The sequence below is a fragment of the Ailuropoda melanoleuca genome, chromosome 7 (genome assembly GCF_002007445.2).
Source record: "Ailuropoda melanoleuca isolate Jingjing chromosome 7, ASM200744v2, whole genome shotgun sequence".
NCBI classification, from domain to species: domain Eukaryota; kingdom Metazoa; phylum Chordata; class Mammalia; order Carnivora; family Ursidae; genus Ailuropoda; species Ailuropoda melanoleuca.
This window is the reverse complement of record NC_048224.1, coordinates 140,503,880-140,526,586: the sequence shown is the minus strand read 5'-3', so window position 1 is coordinate 140,526,586 and position 22,707 is coordinate 140,503,880. Positions and strand designations below refer to the sequence as shown.

Below are 22,707 nucleotides of genomic sequence, written 5' to 3'. Positions count from 1 at the left end.
ACACACAGCCCGATTCCCAAATGCGGCCGGCACAACCAACGCCACAGCCCTGCCCAACGAGCGCCCCGTTTCCGCCCCCTCTTCCTGCCAACACACAGTGTGCACCCGTCCCCTTGTTTTTATCTCCACGCTGCTGCTCCCGGCTTGCTTGTCACCTACGTGTGTCCTTCATGTCACTTCTCCGGGCACATGCTTCGGGGCCCTGCGACGCTTTCTTGACCTCTCTGCCCAGCACCAGAGTGAGGAGCCTTCATGCTGAACCGGGGGGACAGGAGCCTCTCTCCCCCGAAAGGCGCTGGGACCACTGCATTTACAACTTGTCCCCGGATCCCGCGCCACTTTTCCAGGACAAATGAAACCGTGCTGCAGACAGCGGCCGCAGTCAGACAGAATCTAATGATTTCCGATTGCCTCAGTCTGGCCGTCACATCAAAAAGTAGGAGGCATGTTTCCCTGGCTAAAACAAAACAAAACAAAACAAAACCCAAAACACTGTTTTTTCCTCCTTTCTTCCAAATTCTGCTCAGAGACTCTCAAACACCAGCAGGCTGATGGTAATCTTAAACCTCCGGATGGAAAAGAAAAGGCCCCGTGTGTGAGCCCATCTTTGTTCCCACTGCCGGCCCAGGAGAGCTGGGCTCCAGCCCCTCCCTCTAGCCCAGCCTGCAGCCCTCCCCCCTGTGGGACATTGCAAGTGTCACCCCTCGGTCTCCTGTCTTGAGACCCAAGCAAGACGAGCCAAGGTTTGCTTTTAATGAGTTTGTTCTCAAAAGCATGCCCTCCGCCCCCCTTGGCTGAAGGACGCATGAGGCCATCCCCACTTCCACTGGCAAGGCCCCAGCCACCCTCCTCTCCTGGCGCGTCAGCCCTGTGCACCCCGAGGACGGATGGCACCAGGGGCCTGGGGGGTGGGCTCCTGCCCCAGGACTGTAGTTCTCCAGCAGCTCTGGACACCGCCCCCCACAGGAAGCTCCCAGGCAGAGAGGCACAGGATGGGGGGTAGCATCCAACAGTAATTTCCCACAGCTAATGTCACCCCAAGGACACAGAGCTCAAACCCAGATGGCAGGCCCATTCACTTTAAAAATCTCCAGGCTGGAGGCGTCTGGGGGGCTCAGTCGGTTAAGCGTCCGACTCTTGGTTTTGGCTGAGGTCATGACCTCAGGGTCCTGGGATCAAGCCCTGTGTCAGGCTCCACACTCAGCAGGGAGTCTGCTTGAGATTCTCTCTCCCTCTCCCTCTGTCCCTCCTGCCTGGGCGTGCGCGAGCTCTCTCTCTCTCTAAAATAAATAGATCTTTTTAAAAAAATAATAAGCAAACAAACAAGAACGTCCAGGCCGGCCTAACCACCAAGCCTCGAACTGTTGCTGCCCTCTGGCTCTTCTGTCTCCCGCTGAAAAGGCCCCGATAGGCAGCGAGGACCCGGAGCAGTGACCGCCACCAGGTCTGGTTCTGTCCCTCTCTGGAGTCCAGGCGTCCCCCTTGCAGCACACGCGGGACTCAGGGGCTGGGCGGCAGGGATGTGGCCAAGTACAGCAGAAGATCCAAGCCAACCAGCGTCACCCGCTCCCCCTTCTGCTGGGCGACCTCCTTGCGCACCTGCTCGGTGCCTCAGCTGAGGGCATCAGGCAGCCCCGCCCTCCAGGAGCTCGGAGCCCCGGGAGAGCGGCCCGTGCACCCGACATCCGGGCTCGGTGTTGCTCACACTCAGTGCCGTCACTGGACCCTGCGAGGGCCCCATGAAGGGACCGTGCATTCTCACTGACGAGACCGCTGCCTTCGGACAGGAAATCTGCCTCTGCCTCCCCCAACACCAGAGAAATGCGCTGAACATGCAAAGATCACAGCTGGCGGCATTGCTGTCGCTCATGACAACTGCACTGTCAGTCGGTTACGAATTGCCAATGTTAAATACATAGTATCATAATTTAAAAGCAAAGAAGGTGGTTCTAGAAGACAGAAGCGGAAGGTGGAGGGGCATCGTCCTTCCCCCTCCCCTCCCCCCGCTGGACCACAAAGTCGAGCTCTCCTAGCATTTCCTGGTAACCATGGAGTATCGGACATCCTACCGTGGGCTCAAAGTTCCAGAAGTTTCACTCAAGGAAGTCAGGAGGAAGCATCCCATCTCAAATAGGAGCATGCCACAGACAGGCTACGCCAGCCTGGAGCCCACGGAGAGTCTACGAGCCCCTGGGCAGCCCACAAGAGAGGCCACCCCGGCAGCGCCAGACTCCGCCCACTCCCTGGCCCTCCTGCGAGCAGGCGCTTGGCCTGTGGCCGCTTGCGCGGGTGTTCTGCCCGCATCTTCTCCCGCCGTCTCCGAAGGACAGGGCCCCGCGAGTCTCCCACCTGCAGAGCTTCGCTACTGTTCTCGTGAGCAAATCCAAGAGACGAATGGAGCAAACGCTCGTAACTGCTTCTCCAGGAGCCTTGTCAAATCATACGGCAGCCACGAGGTCGGGGACCCCGTGCCGGTGGTCGGGCGCCTTCAGGGCCGGCTTGTTTGCGGCCCCCACACACTCTGCGCTCCTCTGCTCCAACTGCAAGGTTCTCTCCACGGCCCAGAAGTTCCACAGCCTGGCCGCGGAGAGCTCTCCTTCCCCAGTGACTGTGATCTCACCTCGACGCGCCCACATGCTGCTTCCCCAGATACAGTCCCTGAACTGGGAAGCCTGAAGCTCAGAGGGCCAGAGGGTCATCTGCAGGCTGATGGTGCCGGCCGGTGAGCACCGGGGAGCCGCAGCAGGGGCGGGAGAGCTGGAGACAGAGATGGCTTTCCAGGGGCACAAACTCCTCCCCACTGTCAGGTGCTCTCGGCTCCTCGCTCTGCAGGGCGGCACCGTGACCCCTGCAGGGCAGCCTCCCTCCAGCTTCCTGTAAGTTCTCCTGTAAGAAAACCTCGTCTCTACCACTCTGAGAAAGAGTTGCTCCAGGGACCGTGCAGCACAGAGGGCTGGGGCCAGCCTCCGGGCCCCAGGACCGTCACCCCGGGCTGTGGGCCCTACGTGACAGCAGCTCTCTGCACCAACCACTCCTTTGCACAACTGGGTGAGGCACAGGGCAGACGTCACCCCATCTCACGTGAGGCAGAACTGATGCCCACAGAGGCACCACAAGGGCTCCCGGAGCATTAGCCAGGCTCAGACTGTGACATCAGGGTGGGAGGGTGCGGGCCAGCCCAGGGGGTGGGGAACGGGGTCCTGAAAAGCGAAGGGGTCCTAAGATAGAGCCGGATCACCCCAGCGAGGGGACCCTCCTCACCAGCCACCCAGGTGGGGCAGGACTGTCCCCTCCCCCGTGATGGGAGCCGAGGGCATGGGGCCCAGGACGCTGGGCAGAGGAAGAACAGCCCGGGCGTGAACGCGGGTCTGGGAACCAGCTTGGGGACCATCATCCCATGGATTTGCCCAGAAGGCCCTCCGGTGCAAAGGCTCCTTCCCCAGGGCCCACACCCTCTCACCAACCTGCCAAGTGGGGTCCTCTGCCTGCCGCAGCGGGGCCTGGACACTCCACGGCCAGTAGCCCCCGGGGACGCACTTCTATTTTTGTGGTGCCCCTGAGGCTCCCAGAGGCCACACATCCGGGGGCCTCCCACGGCACCCCCCACACATCCTGCTGTGATGCCCGGGTCACCTTAACCCCTTCCTGGTCCAGGGCTGGCGGGCAGCCTGCTAGGGGCAGGGGAGGCCTCTTGCCCCTGGGCGGAGCTGTCTCCAGGAAGAACTGGAGCTGTGCTCGCTTGGGAGAAAGGTCTGTTCCTCCCCAAACTCCCTCTCTCTCCTAAGTGTGCAGAGCGGGTCAGAAGGAGACGAGGAACAACAGGCCCCTTTTCAGAAAGCGGTAGAACAGCCTTTGAAGTTGAATGAGAAAAGCCGCTCTTTTTAAACTGTGGGAGTCTCTTTCTTTTGAAAGGCCGCTAGACTGTGGGTCACCCGCCTTTCCCGCTGCTGGGCTGGGGGACCCAGAGAAGTAAAACGCCGGTGGGGGCCCTCCTCCTGCTGCCCCCATGCCGACCTGCCCGGTCACCGGTCCCAACAGCTGTCCTGACACCTGACGGATCAGCGGGCGCGGCTGGAAAGAGCTTGGAATGTGGCTTTTCAGGGTGCGGGGGGGGGCCGTGGGTGACACCTGCCACTTGTGAGACGACCCCTGACAATGGGGAAGGGCATCTGTGCACATGGAGCCCCTCGACTGCAGGGACGAGCTCCCAAGGAGACCAGGGTTGGCCCGCCCACCTCCGGTTGCTCACCAGCTTCCCCCATCCACCCCTTCCGCAGGGCCCCCCACCCCAGCGCACCTGCTGGCCTGGACAGTCCTCCCCGTCCTCCACTGCAGGTGCCACGCCTGAGGCCCCGGGGCCCTGGGGGGAAGGGAGGAGGAGAGGGAGGGGTGCAGGGGAGGAGGGCGGTGGAAAGAGGCGGGGAAAGGTGGGGGCGGGACGTGGCAGAGGGGGAGGAGGAGGGAAGGGAGGCGCGTGGGCGGAGGGAGAGGAGGAGGGGAGAAAGGGGTAAAGGTCTGGGGCAGGGGCGGGACCAGGAGGCAGGGGAGGGCTGCGGGAGGGGGAGGAGACATCCCAACCCTCCCTTGCCTCTCCATACTTGTCAGATGGGCAGGGGTCCTGCCAAGGGGCAGGGTTGCTGCCCCTCCGCCTGGGTTCGCCTGGACCAGATGCAGATCGGGCATCCCAAGGGGACACGGCTGGACGTGGAGCTCTGCCCGGAGGCTCTGCCCTGCGGACTCCAGTTCCCAGGCTCACCTGTAAGACAAGGGTCCCGCCAGCCTCTGAGGGAGCTGCTCAAATCAGCCAGAAGGGAGCTGGGCCTTGCCCGAGACCCTCCACCCACGCTGGGATCCCCCAGCTACCCAGCACCGGCTCGGGAGAAGGGGCGGTGACCACAAAGCCTGAGCCGTGGCCTCACCCGCATGCGGTGCGCCAGGCCACCTGTGGGCTGTGCTTCTCGCGGAGCAGGGCCTGCACGGGGCAGACCGCGGGGGAGTACAGCCAATAGCGGGGAGCCAGGACCTGGGCCCTGTTGGAAGCACTGCCCCTGGTCACGACCTAGGGCCTGGAGTGCGCAGGAGCTCCGTGCACCGTGCGGTACTGAGCAGACTGAGGGCATCCGGGCACCTGAAACCCGCAAGCGGCTGAGGACGAAACATCGAGAACGCGACTCCAGATAAGCCTCGTTTCCGCCGAGGCTTTACAACGGCTGTGTGTAGCAGGTCGGAGCGGGCAGCTGGTTTCAATAAAACCACGGCGTTTGCCAAGAGGCAGCTCTAAGTGGGGACACGGTGTCCTGGGGTGTGGGGGTGCTGCCTGAGACCCACAGGGCAGGGAGACCCGACCCGGAGGGAGGGTGCCCAGCCCTAACCCCCCAGGAGCTCTTTCCTCCTCCAGGTGTGGCCCTGGAGCGTCCTGGGGCTCGCGGAGGGTCCATGTGCACCTGCGAGCTCCCTGGTGGCCAGTGCGCTGGGGCAGCTCCGCAGGACACACGGCCTCCGCTGGCCTGGGATTCGGGCTCTGCAGGTGCACAGTCTCCTGGGAGGTCCCGGGTGGGCACAGCGTGGGCCCAGACAGAGCAGGAGGGCTCACACGGAAGGGGGCAGGCTGGCTCCAGAAGGAGGGGCTGGTTTGAGAGGACAGGAGATTAGACAAAGGGGAAACCCCTCTGCCGGTCGGGAGCTGAAGAGATGGGAGAGGCTGGTCCCCGGCAGCGCCCCAAGAACCTTTGGGAGTCAGGGACCAGATGGGTTCCTCTTCTCCGAGGGGCCACAGGGAGGTCACGGAGCTGCAGCATGCCAACGCCTTGTCCCCCACGACTGCACGGCAGACCCTCCGTAAGAGAGTCTCCGGGCTGACTGTAGGAAGTATTTAACTGAGCCATGAAGGTGCAAAGGGACGCGGCATCCCCGTGGGGAGCGCTCAGCGGGATGTCCAAACAGACGCGCCACTGGTGCAGAAAAGGAGGGGAAACGGCTGGTGACCCGTGCGGTGACCCCGGTCGGAATGCATGCAGGCTGCCGGCTCACATCCCACAGGCCAGCGGGGCGCGGCTGCACACCACAAGGCAGGGATTCCCAGCTAGGACCCAGCACCGTCATCTCCGTTACCCACACCAGCATGGGCTCAGACTGGCCCAGCAAACCCAGGACATCCTTCCTCCTCCATGATCGCGGTCTGCCCCGGCGCGTGGTCCCCAACGCAGTGAAAACACAGAGGACAAACCCGCAAGCTTTCTGTGCTGTTCAGAACATGTTAGGGCAAGTTCTAAAGTTGAGGTAATTCAAGAGGAAATGAATTCTCCTGAGTACAAAAGCCGGCCAGCTCGTCCCTGCTGGCATCCCGCTCATTATGGCCGATGCGCCCTTTGTGGCTGTGTGTGGCTTTCAAGCTCCCCAGGCCCGAAGGCTGGAGGCACAAGGAAATCACCATCACAAATGCGGCTCCAGAAAGTGCAGCGTGAGCAGAAACACGAGGGGTAACTTGCACCGTGGGTGAGAGGAGATTGCAGGGGGCAGGGCACACGCCTGGGGTCCTGGGGCCCTGGGGCCCCACGTTCTGAGCTCTGGCTGCAGACACTGGCTGGGTCCAAGGTGGGAGTTGACGTTTGCCGCATCTGGAATGCTGATTTACTGTTTGAAACTAGCACTTGAGATTAAATCGTTTATGTAAAAGCATTGCTCTCCCAAAATTCTCTATTTTTTTTAAAGATTGTATTCAGGGGCGCCTGGGTGGCACAGCGGTTAAGCGTCTGCCTTCGGCTCAGGGCGTGATCCCGGTGTTACGGGATCGAGCCCCACATCAGGCTCTTCTGCTATGAGCCTGCTTCTTCCTCTCCCATTCCCCCTGCTTGTGTTCCCTCTCTCGCTGGCTGTCTCTATCTCTGTTAAATAAATAAATAAAATCTTTAAAAAAAAAAAAAAATAAAGATTGTATTCATTTATTTGAGAGGGAGAGCACGAGCAGGGGGAGGGGCAGAGGGAGAAGCAGGCTCCCTGCTGAGCAGGGAGCCCCTCTTGGGGCTCGATCCCAGGACCCTGAGATCACGATCTGAGCTGAAGGCAGACGCTTCACCAACTGAGCCCCCAGGCGTCTCCCCCAGAAATCTCTCTTAAGAGAAAGTACTGTAACAGCTCAGGTGGTAAACACTCGGCCCCACGTCGGGCTAAGGAGAAGACGCACAGGACAGGCCTCGTGCCCTCCAAGAATGGGTTCCCCTAGGGTGACTCTGCCCTCAGCACGCTGGGTCCAGGGTGGGGAGGGGACAAGCGGGGACGCGACCGCAGCAAATCGGGGGGCCTGTTGGCCATCCTGTGGGGGGCTGCTTAGGGTTTCAGAGAACCAACCTCGTAGCGGGGACGATAGGGTGCGCTGGTCTCTTCTCCGGCCCCCAAGTAGGCTGCATGTCTGCCTGGACCCTCACTGCAGCTGATGTCCCTCCCTGGCTCGCTCCTCCTGAACTAAGGTGGCCTCGGGCATACGTTCTTCACCGCGCCAGCTCCTGCCATGATGGGGGCCTTCCCGCGCGTCCGCTTCTGGAAGCAAATGGTCAGGGCTGGTCTGCCCGACCACAGCCAGCAGCCACCCCGAAGACCAGGAAGCCCTGCTCAGCTGGGCGGGTGCGGCTGTGAGCCCTGCAGGTGCAGGGATTAGTCGGGCAGCGGTGTCCTCACCGAGCCCTGCGTCGGTCCCAGGCCCCGCACAGGCCCCGGGCGTTCACGGGCGGCCAAGGTGCAGTGCCCAGGGCCAGGCTGCTGTGACTACAGATACGGCAGGGGAGCACCCCTCCCCGCCTTCTTCCCCTGCCCAACCCTGGGGGCCTGGGGTGCAGGGTGTCCCGGGCCTTCCCAGGGGAGTGGGAGACAGCCCAGTTTGGGTGGGCCGAGAAGAGAATGGGGGTACAGAGCTGACTAACGGAGACCCCTCCTGAGGATGTTTAAAGGGGGCTGAGGAATGCACCCCAGCTGATGCCCACGGGAGCTTTGCGCGGAAGGGCTGCTCGGTGGACAGGGAGGCACCTCAGCCAGCCAAGGGGATGGCTCGCCCCGGGCCAGCTCTGCTCCCTTCGAGGAGCAGGAGGCCGGGCCCTGAGGGGCGGGTCGGACCTGAGTCCCACCCTTCCACGTCCCTTCCTCACTCAGGCTGCTTCAACCAGGGGCCCCGGGCTGGAGCCTGGCTTGGCCTGGGCCGCGTCCTCACAGCGGGGCTGTCGTCTCTTCGCACCCTCCTGCTCTTGGCTGCTCGCTCGCTTCTCCATGTGCCCGCACACACAGCCTCTGTGCGCGCCCAGCCCTAAAGCCGACGAATCCCCCAGCGGGTCCCCCAAAGCAGGGTCTTATGGGTTGAATTTTGTCCCCTCAACAAGATATGTTGAGGCCCTAACTCCCAAGACCCCACAGTGTGAGCTTATCCGGAGACAGGGTCTTTACAGAGGCAGCGAGGCTAACGTAAGGACAGGCCCAGCCCCCAGTGTGACTGGTGTCCTTCTTTACGAGGGACGTTTGGACACAGACACGTTCACAGGGAGACCTGTGCCTGCCCTGCTCCGTCAGGGCACCCCCAGGAAGCAGGCCGCCAGCAAGCCACTCACCAGCTGTCCCTTGAGCACTTCTGGAGCCAACTGGTTTCCAGGTAGGACGGCCACGTCCGTGCTGCCCGATTATCTTTCGACAGCATCCTGTCCAGGTAGGACTTCCGCCCCCAGAGCCACGTGCTCCGGCCACAGATGCTGACGGTGTGACGGGATGTCACCAGTCAGCATTTCAGCCTGCGTGTGCCCTCCCGGGACACAGATTTTTTTCTGCTCCACTGGTTTCTAAAGATCGGGAATGGCAACCATTCACAGCCTAAGCTAATTAAAACATTTATTTTGATATTTCATTTTTTGAGTCTCTAGTAGGTCTTTAAAAATTCTAAAGATATAACTGAGATTCCCAAGAGGATGTGTTCGTTCTTAATTATCTTAAAACCTTTCTCCTCTCCTTGAATCTTGTAAAAACCAAGTGAACAAAACAATGGATGTGACTTTTTTCAAATTATGATTTTGTGTGACTAATTTTAAAGATTAATCCATATTCTTCATAAGCAATACATCAAGGAAACCATATTTCTTATGAAAGTTTTAACAAAGAAACTAGGACAGCACCTGTCCGTGGCCCCTCGAGTGTCAGGCACAGCAGTTCTGTGGCCCCGGGACACGGTGATCCCCGGTATCTTGCTGACGGGTCAACAGAGCAAACAAAATGATATAAGGTACGTGACAGGTCACCTCGAGTAATGTGCTGTGTGGCGCGAAGCGTCCACTTCTCTGGACGTTGAGCTATCTTCCCAAGATTGGCTGCCATTAGTCATGACACCTGTCCACTCACTGTGGGGTTGGCGTCCTCAGCGTAGACAAAATTCCTTCGATGATTCATAGTTGATGGGTTCTCGGGTATCAGGGTCGGTGAGGACAAGTGAGGGCAGCTCTGTGATGAGTTAGACATTTGGTAGTCGACTCATTGTTCATGAATTATTCCAACGAGCACCTGAATCCTAAAAATGTACAAAGGCAAGCGTTTTCCCTGGGGAATTAATAGATGGAGCATTTTAGTGGGATCCCCTTAATGCAGGAAAGAAACTGGGAAATACCATGTTCCCAAGATTTTGCATAAAGAGGGAGCTCCATAGCATGTGGGTGCTGGTTGTTAGGGTGCGGCCGAGTAAACAGTGCGCGTTCACGGGACACATGTGACTGGTGCTGGCTGCTAGACCCGCGAGCCTCCTGCCAGCAGCACAAGGTGCGACAGTCCCAGCCGCCAGGGCCGCCGAGGCCGGTGTGGACCCTGCACAACCACGACAGGTGCCAGAGGCATTCACGTCCTGTTGCTCCACAGTCCCGTGTTGGCCGCTGGTGGCGGTGACAGCCGCCCACTGGGCGCACTACTCGGCACGGCCTACGTGCTTGCGTCGTGCTGTGCAAGGGCGGGACCAGCCCCACACTTGGAGCCGCACGTGGCGGAGCCCTAGGTCCCTCCCAGAGGTGTGGTGAGGCCTGGGAGGTAACGTCCCCAGCCTGACTCCACCCTCGCCCCCTAACCAGCTCAGAATCCCAGGGTCTGGCGTCCGGTGGTGTGGGTCTGAGGTTGGTCCTCACACGAGGAGCTGCAGGGTCAGCAGCGGCCGGGGGGCAGGAGGCAAACGACCACCCGAGGGAGAGAGGGGCTGCCCCTGGGATCTGAATGGGTGGGGAGGGCACACACAGAACCAGCCCACTTCTGTCCTCCCGGAGCTGGGTGTGAGCTCGGGTGCGGGGGCCCCTCCAGGGAGTCTGGACGGGAGGAGGGAAGAGAGTGGGAGCAGGGCAAGAAGGAGGCCGGGGGAGGCCTGTGGCCGCAGGCAGGACGGTCAGAGGAGCGGCAGGTGGCGACGGGCGGCTCAGCGGGCAATCCCATGATGCCCATCTCCCGTCCTGAGGGCCCGAACCCACGACGCGGCCTCGGTGAGTGCAGGCGCCACCGGTCATCCAGGGGACGCCTGCCCACCTTCAGCCCAAACACAGGATGAGAGGTTCGCCCTGCAGCTTCTGGCCCCAGAGACTGAAGCCCAACTGCTAATTTGTTTGTTTATAAAGAAAACAAACCAGACATTTTTTCTTCTTTATTGAAAGCAGATTCAAGTCTTCTGCTTAAATGATCTGCAGAAAAGTCCGATATAATTAATTTTAAGTCATACTTTATCTACAGAAAAAAAAGTTAAAAACAGCAGCATACAAAATAAACTTTACAGAAGTGTAAGATTTGGTTCAATCACAATTTAATTTTTCAAAGCGGATTAAAGAATCGTTATCAATTAAACATTACTACCTGGAGGCTGATTTATTATCTTAACCGCACCTATGTTCAATAATTTAAAAATAAATTCCAGTATTTATGATGATGACAACTATAGATACCATTCATGTTAAATACATTTTGAAGATTCTTTTATTCACTACATGATGGACATTTTAAGTGACAACGCAGACACGCATCATAATTTCAAGTCAGAGACAATATATGCATATTAAAATTCTGTATATTTTGATAAGGTAAAAAATAAAGCTATATAAACTGATGTTTACATTTTTCTGCAACAGTAGAATCACACTTGAGTAACACTTCCGATGCGATCTTCATTAAAGCTCTGTTTACAGACGATATCAGAATGATTCTCAGTCCCGTTCACCTACCCTCTCACTTAAAACGATGCATTTGCCAACTGACACTTTTCCCGTTTTTAAATGGGAAGCTCCCAAAAGAAACGTAGGCGGCAAGAAAGTGCACGCGGAAATGTGACACAGAGCTGTTCAATAAATAACGTGGACCTCGAAGGAAAGGAGGAGGTCAGGTTATTCCAGTCGGTGCAACACAGGCGAACTTAGTGGTTTTAAAGAAAAAGCCGGAAAGCTCCCTTCAGGCCGCACTGGCCATTTGGTTGATGTGCAACCATTTGAGATTAATTAGAACAGCATGTAGGAGACGCTTTTGTACTTAAAGCTGCAAAATCTCACCAGGCCAAACTACAATTCTCTAAACCCATCCTGCAAAAGCTGGGCATTTGGGCCTCCTTCCCACGCACAGGCACCGCCACCACGAGGGCTCATCTGGTCTGCACTCACCCTACGGAGTCAGACGCACGGAATAGTCGACCTGGGTTCTAACCGGACTTGCCAAGAGGATGCCTTTTCCGCCCACTGTGCGTGGCAGAGGGCCGGCCGGTGCTCCCGGAGGCTCGCAGAAGCCCCGCGGCTCGGAGGGTCCAGACGCCGCTCTCTGCCGCCTGTCTCGGGCGCAGAGCTGCGGGGCGGTGTCAGCCGGGGGCCTCGCAGGGAGGTGGCGTGCCACACTGTCCATCCGCTTCACACCCGGGGCTGCCGTGCCCGCCCCCGGCTCCTGCCGGCGCACGAGACTCAAGGTCCAAGGAGCCCTGTGTTCCTGGAGCTCCTGGCAGGGTCCCCTCGGGAAGGAGGCAGGATGGCCAGCACCCAGGGCACGTGTATGTGTGCGTACCATGTGGCCCTGAGCGGACACGGAGCTGAAAGCAGGAGACGGGGACGTGGTCGGGACCGCCTGTGCGTTAGTGTGACCTCCTCTGAAAGGGATGGTGTGCGGCTTCGGAACCACGTCGGGACCGGTGGGAAATCACGGGTTAGTGATCCATTCCCGCGTGCAGTCCTGAACAAGACTTCTGAAACGAAGAACGCTCGAGGTTGACAGGACTTGCTCTCAGTCAGCGTAAGGCAAGTGAACAGGAGCTACTGTGGGTGAGGTCGACTGGGTCCCACGCGCGCACTCATCCCGGACGCTTGCCGCTCTGCCCCCCGCCCCGGGTCCGCGTCCACCGATCGGGTGCAGTCACGGAGGGTTTCCTAACAACCTGACACGAGACATCTGGAGCGCGTAAGGAGTTGGTGACTTTCCCAACGAGACCGCGCCATCAGAGGCAAATGGTGACCGTCTCGGTACAGGTGGAAAGAGGATACGGAACCACCCCTCGAGAAGCTTCTATTTTAAGGCCGAAGGATGGAAATCAAAAACAAAAGAAAAAGCAGACGATAATCTCAACTGACTGTGAAGAATCGGGAGCAAAGTATTGTGCTGTAAACACACGTCCGCCAGTCACGGCAGCAGCAACAGACACAGGCGCGGAGAATAAATCAGATCTGAGACCCCACACTCATCGGACATGGACACATTCAGCCGAAACTCCCACCGGAATTTAAATGCAAAGTGGCCAAAAGTTCATCAACTTAAAGAATAAAAGCTTTAAAAACATACTTTAAAAATCAGATGTGGTATGTTAACAAATGAACGAATAAAGAGATAGAAACAGCTATGAAAATACTTCGTGCAAAGGCAACTTTAAGATTTCTAAAAAAATACATTACAAAGAATTTGTTAACTAAACATACAGAGAATCTGTCCCCCTACAGGTATGACGTTTATACCCATATGAGGTTCTTAAAAACGGCTGTAAAAACGCACACACCATCGTTCGCAGGGTCTAGCGCGGACGGGCTGGCCGGCACCACCACACGAGGGAGGGGGGGCACACGGGACGGAGACCCCGGCGCACTCTCCGTCCTTTCTCCTGGTCTTTGGTTTGCTGTTTCTACTTCCCCTGAACATACCCCGGCTACCCTGTGTACGCAGTCAAGTCACCCCCTAGTTCAAATAAATATTTTATAGGCGAAACATCAAACTGTGCAATCCGGGCTTTGCAGAAGGCCTGGCGTGGGACGTGTTCTCTCGCCCGTGTCCCTGGGGCACAGCCCGGGACCCCGCAGCGGGCAAGGGGCCTGCATGTCGTTCAGCCTCTGGGTGATGCTCTTTGAAGGCTTCCGTTTCCACACCCACACTTTGAACCTCAGACTGAAACGTCTTCTCTGCAGGCCGTTAAGGCTACATCAAGGGGGTATTTCTAGAAACGAACAGCATACAGAGAAGGGACAGGGACCACCAACGCGGCAGCCTCCCGAAGGTCTGCCCACCCTAAATGACGCCTTGGACAGCGGATCACAACAGCGCGGAGCTAACAGAGAACGAGGGTTTGGTCCCGGGGTCGGCTGTGGGCAGCAGTCCAGGGCGGCAATCCTGCTTCTCAGGGTTCAGACACCGCCTCCCCGGCAGACCTGGGTGGGCCTGAAATAGGTTTTGGAAGATGGACGTGGCCCCTGGAGGCCACCTCTCGAAGAGGACGAAGGCGTCTGCCCTGGGCCGCCGACCACAGCCTTGCCCTAGAACCAGTGACAGAACGCTCTCCGGACAAGAGCACACGCGGAGGCTCGATTCGTGGGGGTGAGGGAACGATCTCGGATCTTGCACTGGGAAGGCCTGAGTGCAGCATGAGCTCTTCTTCCACCCGATACTTCCTCCTTCTCCACAGGGGCAGCGGGGATGGGAAACACTCCAAGATCCACACAGGGGACGCCAGCACTCCCTCAGAGGCACAGATTCCATGTTGGACACGACCCTGGAAGGCGGCTTCGCTAGGCGGTGGGTTTCAGACAGAGACAGGATGCGGTCTAGGCCTCCAACAGGCTGTGGGAGCATGGGGACGCCGGGGTCTGGTCCGGCCAGTTCCAGAAGCATGAGGATCAGAAGACCCTGGACAAGGAGGCACAGAGGCAAGGCCAGCCCGTCCCACCGTGAGGACAAGGCCTCTGCGCTCGGGACGGTCGGCGGTATGGCCACGCCCGCTCAAGCCGGCGGCCCACCTCCACGCAGATGTCCTTCCCTGGCGGCCTCTGAGGCTGGAGGCCCTGGCCCGGGATGCAGCGGGCCATGTGCACTCTTCTTCGCAACCCAACCAAATGCCCGAGGGAAGTTGTGTGGGGCCACCAGACCCACGAGAGGTGATGACTGCCAGCCACATGCACCAGCCCTGTGCTCCAGACAAGTCCTGTTGTTCTCGTCCCTCCCTCGGGGGTGGGGAGAAGCACACGTGTGGCTCTCAGAGGCCTGGACTGGTGGCCTGTCCCCCAGCGGCTCCCCTATGGGGCGCAGGGCCGGGATGGCGATGGCTGTGTAGGAGACCGGCGAGGGGAGGCCACGTCAGCGTCACCTGTTTTGTGTGCGGGCCCGGCCACATGGCCCAGGGGCTGGGGCTCTGCGGATAGGCCAGGAGGGTGAGTTCTGGGAGGTGGTCCTGGCCGCGTACGCATGTGCTCTGTTGGAGAACAGAAGGGACAGCGTCAGTCCCGGGACCGTCCCCAAAAACCCCGCCTAGCCTGCTCTGACGCTGCCCGTGGGGCCTCCCGTTCCAGACACGGGCCGGGTCCCGTCTGACTGAGGACACAGAGCCAGCATGCTGACTGTGTTCTAGCCACGAACAGCTCCCCTGCTCGGCTCCGTCGTCAGCTACAGACGATGTGCGTCCGTGCACAAAGTCTCTGTCAGGGGCCCCAGGGACTGGAGCTGGGGTCCATGGTCACCTCCACACACATGGACACGCGTGTCTGTGCAGGTTCTTACGGCCCAAGGAAGCTGGCGACCTCACCTACGGTCGTTAAATTTACCGGGCAGTGGGGACTGGCAAAGCCGTCCAGGAGAAATCGGTCTTAAAGGAAAAACCATCCCTGGGCAGAGAAGGCGGTGTGCTTGTCGCACCTGAGACACCCAGCTCAGGGCGCGTCATGAGCGTGGCTGCATTTCTGTGCCTTTCCGGGGCAGACACGGCTCCACGTGCCAGCTGGTAGACAACAGGAGACCTGGGCCAGACGTGGGCCTGCCACCGCTCCATGCCAATCACGCCATCTCCCACTGTTTTCTCAAATCTGGTCTTTCCTGAGAGACCTTTCAGGTGAAGCTCCCTCCATGGCCGAGGCTGAGGAATGAGCTTTGTTCTGGCAAATATGCACTGAACGCACTGGGTGGGAAGATCCTGAAAACGCACGTGGAAGGGCGCTGGCCACGGCAGTACACGTGTGTGTGTGTGTACGCAGTGCACGGCCATCTGCGGCCCAGACACACTCAGGCAGGTCACTTACCTGGGACACAAATAGACATGTGTGTGTAAAAACCATTTTTTCATCATGAACCTGTTATCAAAACCGGCACAGCACAGCAAAGCTTTGGAGGAAAACCGGGCAGTCTGAAGGGTCACGGCACACCCAGGAGCCTGCCGGGCGGCATGGCGGCACTGTTACCTATCCTTGGCTAATGGTGCCTCGGCTGTGGCAACAGGTCCTTCACAAGTGGCGCGTCCGTGCCCGGCGCAGCGGCGACCGACGCTTTGAGCTTCGCGCTCTGCTGCAAGGCGAGGAGAAACACTGAGAGGGGCTGCGCCTGGCCCTGGAGCGCCTCCCGTCCGCGAGCACGACCTGCCTTGCCGCCGGACAAGGGGCCTGCGCCACGCCCGTGCCCTCTGCGGGCAGCGGGCACACGGTCTGCCGTGGAAGTCTCTGCGAGCTGGGGGCAGCGGGAGGGCGCCGCCGGGGAAGGAGCGGGTCTTCCTGACGGCCCTTCGCGGAACAGAAACCAAGGGACGGGACCCGGCAAGGCGAGGAGGACCGGCCCGGGCAGCAGACCGGAGCCCACGGAGCAGCCTCTGCCGGGAGGACCAGACAGGCCCGCTCCAGCCCGGCAGCTTCTTCAGTGCTCACCCCAAAGGGGAGGGACTGCACCTGCCTGTCCCTCTGTCCCTGTCCTTCTCCCCGACCCCAAGGCTAGACTCCTGAAGGGCTCAGGGGTCACAGTGCCGCAGGTCAATGCGGCCAGGCAGCCCACCGCTGGCTTTCTCGTCAAACCGTATGAGTGCCTCAGGAACCAGCAAGGGGGGAATTTTAAGAGGTGAAGGAGTACGAGGTGTGAGATGCAGACTGTCTTCTGGCGAGAAGAAGGGTGAGCTGATCGGGGCGGGGGGGTGCTGCCCTTCGCAGGGATGGAGTCGTATCGGTAATGCAGAGAAACACGTGTACAAATATGTATACATGGGTCACATATGTATACACACGAAACCCGGTGCCTGTGACGTGTTTCTTTTTAACGGAACAGACGGAAGGAAACAGCCATCATCTGAAGTGCAGACTGGTCCAGGGTCTGTTCCTCCAAAGTTTTGCAGGCGTCCAGGGGGGTTCCCAGAAGCACATGCACACGGGTGTGCGTGCCAGGTGCTCCAGGAGCTGCAGGTGTGGGCACACCTGCGGGACGCCTCGTGTGGCCGTGGACCCCGCGGGGCGCCTGGCAGCAACCTGCCCCGGGCACCCAGAGGAGGGTTTCAAAGAGCGAGTCTTAGCAAACCCCATCCATCAATAGGGAAAGTGGGTGTTTTTAGCCGAGCATTGGCAAGATTTACTCAGTTTCATAAGCACATCCTGTGACTTCAATATTCCTGATAATTGCAACCTAAATGTTTTCAAGTACATACCCAGTCAGATGAAATTATGTCATTTATTCTAGCAAATTCTGATGGCACCCGAGGAGAAAAATTTTGATTGCTGATGATTACCAGAAGTTAAAAAAATGTGCCATCCTGTTAAGTAATAGTGTTTAAAATGTACAGAGGAGGAACGGTCGTTAAAAAAAACAAAGCCTTTTCCCGCTTAGGTATTTTCCTATGAACTCACTGCACTAGAAAACAGCTTCCAAGCATCACTACCTTGAGGTCTCTGTAAGGATGTCGTTTAGACACACGGACCAACAGCGGACACACGGACAGAAACCATCCCTGGACATGGCTCCATGCTGCCGAGAAATAAGCCAGCGCGGCAACTTACAGCAACAGAGCCTCTCTCTAAAAATTAGATTTTTAAAAAAAGTGAAAAGGGAATTTGGAAAAACACCTGACCCAAACACATCTCTCTTGGCTTTGTCCATGGTCTGAGTGGCTCAGCCCGCGCCTTGTCTTTTCTACAGTGCCTTGTGGGGCCTGCACAACATTCTGTCGTGGGGGCCTCAGTTTCCCTGTCTGTGCAATGGGTCCACAGAGCTGCCTGAGTGAGGAGGTCGTGCCATCAATCCGCCATTGGCTGCGGAGAGAGGGGTGGTGCTGCGTGGACTCTGCCCACGTGGGCTCGAGCGACGTAGGAGCTGCCACGCCTACGCCTGTGTGCAGGGGCCACGGGTACCCGCCAGCCAGTGTGATGCAGTGCAGCCCCGCACCCTGGCAGGGGGGACCCGGGACCTCCCATGGACACGGGCCACGTGCACTCCCCGCACCTCAGACACGGGTCATGCTAGTAGCCCTCATGTGCGCTCACCCTGAGCAGACACGAGCCCGGGAGGGGTGCCGGACGGCTCGGCGAGGAGCCAGCCCTCTGCCTCCTGCAACGAAACCCCACCATGCCAAACGACAGGAAAGCATCACCTTGTTCCGTTAGAAACTCAGACTGCTGGAGGTCTGAGAGAGCATAAAGATGGTGGACTGCTCGACAGAAAGGCACTGGCTCTTAGTCTGAAGTCCCAGAGGGGTCGAGGGGCCGCGCACATGGCGAGACAGGTGGGAGCGGTTATTTAGGCAAAGAGGTCGGAGACAAAGAGAAGGAGGAAGGGAAAAGAGAAACAAGTTAAGGCAGTTGAGGCCGGTTAATCGCAGGCCCCTCCCTCGTGCATCCCCGCCGTCGCGCTAAGCGAACCGTGTCCTCCCTGAACGCTCCCCTCCTGGGGGGCTGCGCAGGCCTCTCGTCCCCCTGTCTTTCTCCTCCTGCCCCGACACCTCCCAGCACGCCCGCCTGTTCAAGGTGGTCTCGTCAAAGCTCAGAGCGGAGGCGTTCACGCACACTCACGAGCTGTCGTGCTGACGACAGACACGCAGGTGCCAAGGAGGGAACCGCTAGGGATGGTGGCGCTGGGCCCAGCACGCTACGGTAGTGCAGACTTCCGGGAAAGCCCCCCCGGGTCCCATTCCGTCGTGGTGACTGGGGGAGGGGGGCGCACGCGGTGCCCAGACCTGGCTCCCCACAAGCCCAGCGGCGGCCTGGCTGTTTCCCACCCCAGCGCTTAGAGGCTGAGCACGGGGAACATCTGAGCTTTCCAGAAGGCCGTCCCTCAGGTCCTAAAGTGCGTGGATAGTCCTCCCACCTGCACGCCCACCTGTGCTCTGCAGGGAGAGCCCTGCTCGGCCTTCCGCACACTTGGCAGGATCCTCCCTTCTTATGGGGGTCTGCACCTCCTCGGGCAAATCACAGGGGTGAGGGGATGGGGGACGTGCCCCTCCCCCCGAGATCGCAGGGGTGAGGGGATGGGGGACGTGCCCTCCCCGGAGATGGCAGGGGTGAGGGGATGGGGGACGTGCCCTCCCTGAGATCGCAGGGGTGAGGGGATGGGGGACGTGCCCTCCCTGAGATCGCAGGGGTGAGGGGATGGGGGATGTGCCCTCCCCGGAGATGGCAGGGGTAAGGGGATGGGGGACGTGCCCTCCCTGAGATCGCAGGGGTGAGGGGATGGGGGACGTCCTCCCTGAGATCGCAGGGGTGAGGGGATGGGGGACGTGCCCTCCCTGAGATCGCAGGGGTGAGGGGATGGGGGACGTGCCCTCCCTGAGATCGCAGGGGTAAGGGGATGGGGGACGTGCCCTCCCTGAGATCGCAGGGGTAAGGGGATGGGGGACGTGCCCTCCCTGAGATCGCAGGGGTGAGGGGATGGGGGACGTGCCCTCCCTGAGATCGCAGGGGTGAGGGGATGGGGGACGTGCCCTCCCTGAGATCGCAGGGGTAAGGGGATGGGGGACGTGCCCTCCCTGAGATCGCAGGGGTAAGGGGATGGGGGACGTGCCCTCCCTGAGATCGCAGGGGTGAGGGGATGGGGGACGTGCCCTCCCTGAGATCGCAGGGGTGAGGGGATGGGGGACGTGCCCTCCCTGAGATCGCAGGGGTAAGGGGATGGGGGACGTGCCCTCCCTGAGATCGCAGGGGTAAGGGGATGGGGGACGTGCCCTCCCTGAGATCGCAGGGGTGAGGGGATGGGGGACGTGCCCTCCCTGAGATCGCAGGGGTGAGGGGATGGGGGACGTGCCCTCCCTGAGATCGCAGGGGTGAGGGGATGGGGGACGTGCCCTCCCTGAGATCGCAGGGGTGAGGGGATGAGGGACGTGCCCCCCCCCCCGAGATCGCAGGGGTGAAGGGATGGGGGACGTGCCCCCCCGAGATCGCAGGGGTGAGGGGATGGGGGACGTGCCCTCCCTGAGATCGCAGGAGTGAGGGGATGGTAGGCATGCTCTCCCTGAGATCTCAGAGGTGAGTGGGGTGTCCTCCCTGAGATTGCAGGGGTGAGGGGATGAAGGGGGATGAGTCCTCCTGAGAACTCTGAGCAGCTCCGAGTGACCCCTGCTGCTGTCCTTAAGCCGGGGTGGGCATTTTGCACATCTCACTTCTCTCCTGAATCCAGAACTCAACCTGTTTGCCTCAATTCGGGATTGTGAAAATTAAGTGACCCTAGTACTCACCAGAATTTCCTAATATAAACACTAACATTTTGGGCCACATTCATCATCCCTAAAACTAATGCAATTTTACCTTCAAAGTGATGATTAATTTTAAAAGCTTTTTTAGATTTGCAAACAATAATTTTCCTTTTGCATGGGCTCAGTCTTTCTCTCTCGACCTTTCTCCTGTTCCGGCTGACTAGTTTCTCGGGTCTGGACATAGATCACCTTGCACTTTACCTGCGTTCACGTTTCAAGCCTCAGCAGTAATACCCGGACTGACCACACCTCTCCCGCTTTCCTTCCAGCGGTCATAGCGCCGGTTCCCTGCGCCCCCACCGCGCCCATGGGACGGCACCCCCCAGCCCCGGAGCCCCGTCCCACCCGTACCTGGACTCTCTCCGTGGCGCTGGGCCACAGCTGCCTGCAGACGACCTTCTTGAGAACATCGGGAAGGAGGCTGACGGTGATGAGCAGGACGATGACAAGCCAGGCAGGCCCGCTGGACAACATCTGGATGAACACGTAATACATCCTTTGATAACTGAGGAACGGCCTAGAGAAACAGCAGACAGGCTGGTCGGAGGTCGACCGGAGGACGCCGTTCCCAGGAAGAGCCCACCCGTCCCCGAGGTGTCACTGCCCTCCCCGACCCGCTTGGGGTGTGTGCGTCTAACGACTCATGAACAACGGGCTGCAGGACTTCCCACCAGGCCGGGCTGTGAGGACGGGCGACAGAGGAAGGAGTTCTACAGAGTCACCCCAAAGACTGAGGACAGCCCTGGAGCAGTTTCGGGACAGCAAAAAAGGATTTTAAAAGATTAAAACAGGTGTTTTTTAACTTGGAATCGCAACCTGAGCAATGGCTACTAACAGGCAGAAGACGCCCGGGTCCGGTCAGCAGTGCTAGTCAACCGGCCAAGGCGTGTACGGTGACATTGTTTTCTACGAAAATAGCACAAACGGCCTCCCTTCCAGGCAAACCTATAGCTCAAGAAAGTACCCACACTGGGTTCCATGAGAGAAGCCGGAAGGGCCAATAGTGAACCTGAGTCGGTTCCGCCATTCTCACGCCCGAGGCCGGGGAGCGGGGCGCACAGGTGTCAGGATGAAAGGTGGACGAGTGCTGGGGGCAGAAGCCCACCTGGCTCAGCACCAGCAGGTCCCAAAGAACGTGCAATGCACGGCACTGGCCACTAGAGGTCAGCGATGCTCCGAGGCGGGGCAGAGCCGTGCTCACAGCTGACCGGCACAGCGGGGGAACCAGCACGCCCAGCGGGAGGCACTCCCAGGTCAGGGCACCACGCACCTCTCCTGTCCCAGCCACGCTCAGGAGATGCTCCGTCTCACACAGAGGTGGGGGCACAGTGTGTGCTGTGACGGGAGCAGGCACGAAGGCTGAGGCCACCGTGACCAGGCAGGACCGCCCTGCCTGTGCGGGGCTTCAAGGGCAGCACCACGCAGGGCGCTGAAGCGTGGGGTTTTGAAGGATACATAGGAGCTCACGGGGCAGGCTCGTCGGAAAGGACAGCCCGGGCAGAAGGAACAGCATGAGCCAAGGTGTGACGGTAAACGCACCAGGAGGAGTACCACACACATGGCCACTTCTTGCCCTTGTTGGAGGCCACAGAGCCAGCACCATGGTTTTATCGTCCTCTTTGTTTTCCACCTGGCAGCCACCCGAACTTCCTACAGAGCACTGGGACTCTGCCGTCTCCCTGCAGAGGATCCCGGGTGGCCTCCCAGGAGCAGGGCTCGGTCTGCTGGCAGCCGGCGGGGCTCCAGACCAGCCCCACCCACTACACCCGCTATGCACGCTAAGCCCAGCTCATCCCCACTGTGGCAGGGAAGGCGGGCCGTGCCACACCCGACAGGCACTTAGCCCACGCCCCATTCCAGGACACGCGCATTTAGGATGCCAGGCCACGACCAGGAGGGTGATGCCCGCCCAGGCCGCGACGTGAACGACTTCTCTTGAGAAGACTCGTCTGACCTGGGATCTGAAGCAGGTCCCCCGTGGCAGCACCTGGCCTCCCCGGTCTCAGCTAGTCACCTGCCACATGGCGTGGCTCCCCCACGGAGAGCGTGGGTCCAGGGAGAGGGGGCCCCTCGTCCTCGCTCCCCCACGGCCCGCGGCCCCACGCCTCACCGCAGGATCGGCGGGAGCAGGAAGCCTCCCGAGGGCCCGCGAGGGTCTCAAGCTCGTACCAGCTAACCCCTCCCCAGAGGAGGGAGAAGACGGCATAGAAGAGCAGGGACCCCCAGATGACAAAGTGGTTTATCCAAGTCCAGTAGTGCGTATCGAGAGCCAGCTGGAAGAGAGACAGGCCGGAGTCGGAGCCTCGTCTGGGCCGGAAGGAGCCACGGCAGCGTGGATCGGCGGCCGCGGGAGAGCGGGGGGCACAGCCCACCCCGACTCCACGGCAGCCCAAACGCCGACATAACCCAGCGGCAGAAGCACAGACTCGGAGGCTCCTGGGGGAGAGAGAAGGCAGTGCCCCCGCACCCCGGGGAGTGCGCCCCGGACCCTCTCCCACACGGGGAGGGCCCGGGGCCCCGCTACCCTGTCGGCGGTGTTCCCACCGCGGAGACTTGGGGCGACAGCCTGAGGACGCTCAGTGTGGCCCTGAATACACAATCGGCCTTGACTTTCAAAAGAACTAAATTTCCCATAATACATTCGTTTGTTTTAAAGTAGATTTTGACTCTGTTGGGGTGAGGCTGCTTGTCATTTAAAGGAATTCTAATCTGACTCCGTTCATAAAAAAGGCTCATTCCCTCATTTACCTTCTGTGTAATTCCAGAAGTTCACATATTGGGTCGCC

The 22,707-nt window shown here is 59.5% G+C and overlaps 2 protein-coding genes across 17 annotated transcripts in view; both read right to left on the bottom strand.

The window, feature by feature from the left end:
• The window catches only part of MCF2L (MCF.2 cell line derived transforming sequence like), a 142,797-nt gene extending 138,184 nt beyond the window's left edge, over positions 1 to 4,613 (bottom strand). For 3 of the 4 annotated variants that reach the window (XR_004626835.1, XM_034665493.1, XM_034665494.1), the window contains exon 1: positions 4,298 to 4,360. The gene's annotated coding sequence lies outside the window, so the exon portion shown is untranslated. Of the gene's footprint in view, positions 1 to 4,297; positions 4,361 to 4,598 lie in introns of those variants that run through there. The other variant, XM_034665490.1, reaches the window with a different exon arrangement.
• A 6,605-nt stretch (positions 4,614 to 11,218) lies between these two features.
• ATP11A (ATPase phospholipid transporting 11A) overlaps positions 11,219 to 22,707 on the bottom strand; it is a 98,887-nt gene continuing 87,398 nt past the window's right edge. The window contains exons 27-30 of one of the 13 annotated variants that reach the window (XM_034665510.1): positions 22,091 to 22,194; positions 20,273 to 20,438; positions 17,828 to 17,914; positions 14,547 to 15,771 (exon numbers count right to left, since the gene is read on the bottom strand). In XM_034665510.1, the coding sequence (XP_034521401.1) occupies positions 17,837 to 17,914; positions 20,273 to 20,438; positions 22,091 to 22,194 (348 nt within the window). In that variant the 3' untranslated portion in view covers positions 14,547 to 15,771; positions 17,828 to 17,836. Of the gene's footprint in view, positions 15,772 to 17,827; positions 17,915 to 20,272; positions 20,439 to 22,090; positions 22,195 to 22,707 lie in introns of all 13 variants that reach the window. The other 12 variants (XM_034665511.1, XM_034665507.1, XM_034665509.1 and 9 more) reach the window with 12 other exon arrangements.